Raw genomic sequence first — 4103 nt, 5'->3', positions numbered from 1 at the left:
GATGATCATGATGATGGTGGTAAAACCTGAGCTATCCCCTCTTAATGTGAAAGGGTTAATTTAACTACTAAAGGAGAGATTAAACATATCCAAACTCAATCCTTTTAATTATTGGTATTATTACAATTATATGATTTTTTTTATAAATACTGAATTTGCGACCACCTACAAATCATCCAATTAAATTCAGTGTATATGTATATATATATATATATATACATATATATACATATATATACTCCTTGTTTCTTTACCTGTTGCTGAACTCTTGTTCTACCACTTGATAAATTCGTTTACAGGATTACTAAAGTATCGGAATTTTTCCTCATTACTGAAGTTTAAACAATAATCAATCTAATTATCATTAATGCAAGAAGCACATAGTTCTCCAACTAAAAATTATTTATTATTAGTAATTATTATATTTCCCCCTTATTTCTTGCTTTTTAGGATTTATTCTTTAGTAAATAAAATAAAGCAATGCAGACGTGAAGTTTGAATTTTCATGGATTTTTATTTTTCTCCACAAATGGTATATAAGCGATGGCAGTGAAATGTACTAAATCAACATAAAACAACCGTTTGTTTCGTTTTTTTCATAGAAAAAGTAAAAAATACAAACATAACATGGAAAGGCGAGAATAAATAATAATCATAATAATAATAATAACGACCATGAGCTAACATCACAATCCAAAGTCATCAGTAATAAAAAGTTTGACACCAGCAAACGCTTCCCCTCATCCGGACTCAGGGCAGGGATGGTACATGAAGTGGCTACATGACAGTGATACAGGTTGGCATTTTCTGTGTGTTCGTTGCCATCGTTGGCTGTTAAAGTGCAAGAAGCTCTAGAAATTCGGGCATATATAGTATAAAACTAGCATCTCTCCAGTATTTACAGGGGCAGCTATATACACACATTCTGGAAGACATGGTGATGGATTGGGCATGGACACTGGTCGAGGTGGCAGTTGGCAGAGTTCTATTAGCAGGGCATGCCAGTGCCAGTCAGTGAGGTGATCAGCCTAGCCTGGCACTGTAATGGCAATGTCAGGGACTCCTGTGGAGGCTTGGGCAGTGCCAGGGGCTGTGCTCAGTCCGTGCCAGGGCACCCTCTAGCTGGCCTCGTCCGAGTCGCTGTAGTGGGAGTGTGGGGAGAACTCTCCGTCACTTCTCTGCGATCTTGGGGACGTTTTGCTCTCGTCTCCGGAGGACTCTCTGGCGCCGGGTGATGGGGAGGAGGACTGGAAGGAGAGCGGCTCCAGCGGGTAGTCCCCGGCAGGGTGCAGCGGGTAGGGTGGGCACGGCTCCGGGGGCGCCTGCAGCAGATCGGACAGAGCGTTGATGTAGATCTGCGCCATCTGCAGGGTCTCGTACTTGGACAACTTCTTGTCGTTGTTGAAGGAGGGGATGACATTCCGCAGCTGGTCAAACGCGTGGTTGAGACCGTGCATCCTCCTCCGCTCCCGGGCATTGGCTGCCAGCCTCCGCTGTTTCTGCACCCCGTTGCCTCCTTTGCCCGGGGCACCTCGCTGCTTGCACAGAGCCTCCGTGTCCTCCTCCTCCTCCTCATTGTCGTCCTCCTCGTCTGTGCGGAGCCCCTTGATCTTGTGCGCCCGGCCGGGCAGCAGGTAGTCGTGTGGCGGCTGCAGGGAGGAGGCGGAGAGCCAGGCTCTGGGGTCACTGGCGTCCAGCAGGTACGGCTCCTGAGGCAGCTCCTCGCAGCACCAGTCAGCGGCGGTGGGCAGCAGGCGGGACATGGCGGCAGTGGTCAGGCGCTGCTCTCTCGCGTGCACTCAGCTCCTCTCCGGTTGCTGCAGGTGAGGGGGGCCCTTTAAAAGCGGCACGCGCCGCACTGCTCCCCCCCGTGCCGCCCCCCTGCCCCCCCTTCGCATCCCGGCCCCGCGCCTGTCGCGTGTCATCACGGCCAATGACGGCCCGGGGTGTCGCGTGCTCACAGCCAATCAGCGAGCTGCCTATCTGTGCGATACATGTGTATGTGTGTACATGCCTGATCATCAGCGCAACGTGTGTGTCATCTGTCTATCAATATGTCCATTCAACTAGATGTCTCCCTGCTAACTAGTCATGTATCAGCTATCTATCAACCCTCTCATATATACCTACCTGTATCTACCTACTTATCTATCTACCTACATATTCTATCTATCTATCTATCTATCTATCTATCTATCTATCTATCTATCTATTTGGAGTGGGGGTGTGCCAGTATTAGTTGTGTGCTGTGAGAGTGCACTAGTATTAGGCTCTCTTCACACTACCCTTACTTTCCTCCGTTAAAAAGTGAAGAAAGGAGGTTTTACATAACAGTTAAAAATCCCATTCACAACAATATAAATTTTATCTCAACTGTTATGGTCAGTTTGGCAAGGATCCGTTATCCATGCGTTTTCTTTTTAAACGGAGGAGAAGTAATGTCATTCTTTTCGTCCAAACAAACACATGGATAACCGATCCCTGCTAAAACAGAACATAACAGACGACATAAAATTTATATTGATGTGAATGGGATTTTTAATTGATAAGTTAGACCTCTAGATTCTTTAGATTCTTTACTTTTTTTTAACAGAGGGAACAGTAGTGTGAAATTGAGCCTTAGTTGTTTGTGTGTCTGTGGTGGGGGGCTGGGGTGTACACCAATATTCGTTATGTGCTGTGGGGGTGTGCATCAGTATTAGTTGTAGGGCCTGAGTGTATGTGCGTGTGTGTCTGGGTTGTGCATCAGTATTAGGTGTATGGCGTGTGTGTGGTGAGGGGCTTTGGTGTGCACCAGTATTCGTTGTCTGCTGTGGGGGTGTGCATCAGTATAAGTTGTAAGGTGTGATTGTATTTGCGTGTGTGGGATCTGGGGTGTGCAGGTGTATGGTGTGTTTGGGGGCCGTGGTTTGCACCAGATTTAGTTGTGAGCTGTGGGGGTGTACATCAGTATTAAGTGTGGTTGAGGGGCCGAGGTGTGCATCAGTATTAGGTGTATGGTGTGTGTGTCAGTAGAGGCTGGGGTGTGCACCAGTATTAGTTGTGTGCTGGGGGGTTGTGCATGAGTATTGGCATGTGTGTGTGAGGGGGCTTTGGTTACGTGCATGAGCATTAGGAGTATGTGTGTATGTGTGTGTGTGTGGGGGGGGGGGTTAGGGGGGGGGCCTGGGTGTGCACCAGTATTACTTGTGTGCTGGGGGGCTGTGCATGAGTATTGGCATGTGTGTGTGAGGGGGCTTTGGTTACGTGCATGAGCATTAGGAGTATGGCATGTGTGTGTGAGGGGGCTTTGGTTACGTGCATGAGTATTAGGTGTATAGCATATGTGTATGTGTGTGTGTGTGTGTGTGTGTGGGGGGGTGGACTAGGGTGTGCACCAGTATTAGTTGTGTGTGGGGGGGGATCATTAGTATTAGGTGTATGGCGTGTGTGTGTGTGTGTGTGGGGGGGGCTTGGGTGTGCACCAGTATTACTTGTGTGCTGGGGGGTTGTGCATGAGTATTAGGTGTATGGCATGTGTGTGTGAGTGGGCTTTGGTTACGTGCATGAGTATTAGGTGTATAGCATATGTGTATGTGTGTGTGTGTGGGGGGGGGGGGGGTGGACTAGGGTGTGCACCAGTATCAGTTGTGGGATGGGGATCATTAGTATTAGGTGTATGGCGTGTATGTGTGTGTGGGGGGCTTGGGTGTGCACCAGTATTACTTGTGTGCTGTGGGGTTGTGCATGAGTATTAGGTGTATGGCATGTGTGTGTGAGGGGGCTTTGGTTACGTGCATGAGTATTAGGTGTATAGCATATGTTTATGTGTGTGTGTGTGGGGGGTTGGACTAGGGTATGCACCAGTATTAGTTGTCTAGTGCGTGAGGAGGGGGGAGGCGGGGTGTGCAGCACACGTGTAGAGAAGTGATCACACTGTACCTGGGGCTGCACTTTGTTAGGGGGCAGAAGGGGTTAATGTTAGACACTGCAGGCAGCTGTGGTTATGAGGCGTTTACCTGACATCCTCCTTGTAAACTCCTGCTTCCTCCTGTGCACTCTCACCTATTCTCCCAGCAAACTGCTCCTGGCATAAAGTTCAGAGCTCCGCTCATCCTCAGACA

The 4103-nt window shown here is 48.2% G+C and overlaps 1 protein-coding gene across 1 annotated transcript; it reads right to left on the bottom strand.

Moving 5' to 3' along the window:
* Positions 1–529: 529 nt before the first annotated feature.
* On the bottom strand, positions 530–1840 carry ATOH1 (atonal bHLH transcription factor 1). The gene has a single exon (XM_072126613.1). The coding sequence runs from the start codon at positions 1761–1763 to the stop codon at positions 1119–1121; it is 645 nt and encodes a 214-aa protein (XP_071982714.1). The 5' UTR covers positions 1764–1840; the 3' UTR covers positions 530–1118.
* Positions 1841–4103: the final 2263 nt, after the last annotated feature.

The sequence above is a fragment of the Engystomops pustulosus genome, chromosome 1, assembly GCF_040894005.1.
Source record: "Engystomops pustulosus chromosome 1, aEngPut4.maternal, whole genome shotgun sequence".
In the NCBI taxonomy this organism is placed as follows: Eukaryota; Metazoa; Chordata; class Amphibia; order Anura; family Leptodactylidae; genus Engystomops; species Engystomops pustulosus.
This window is presented reverse-complemented; position numbering and strand designations above follow the sequence as displayed.

What these genes read in the sequence shown, in the direction of transcription:
- ATOH1 (XM_072126613.1), bottom strand. Translation starts at nt 1,763, where the DNA reads ATGTCCCGCCTGCTGCCCACCGCCGCTGACTGGTGCTGCGAGGAGCTG.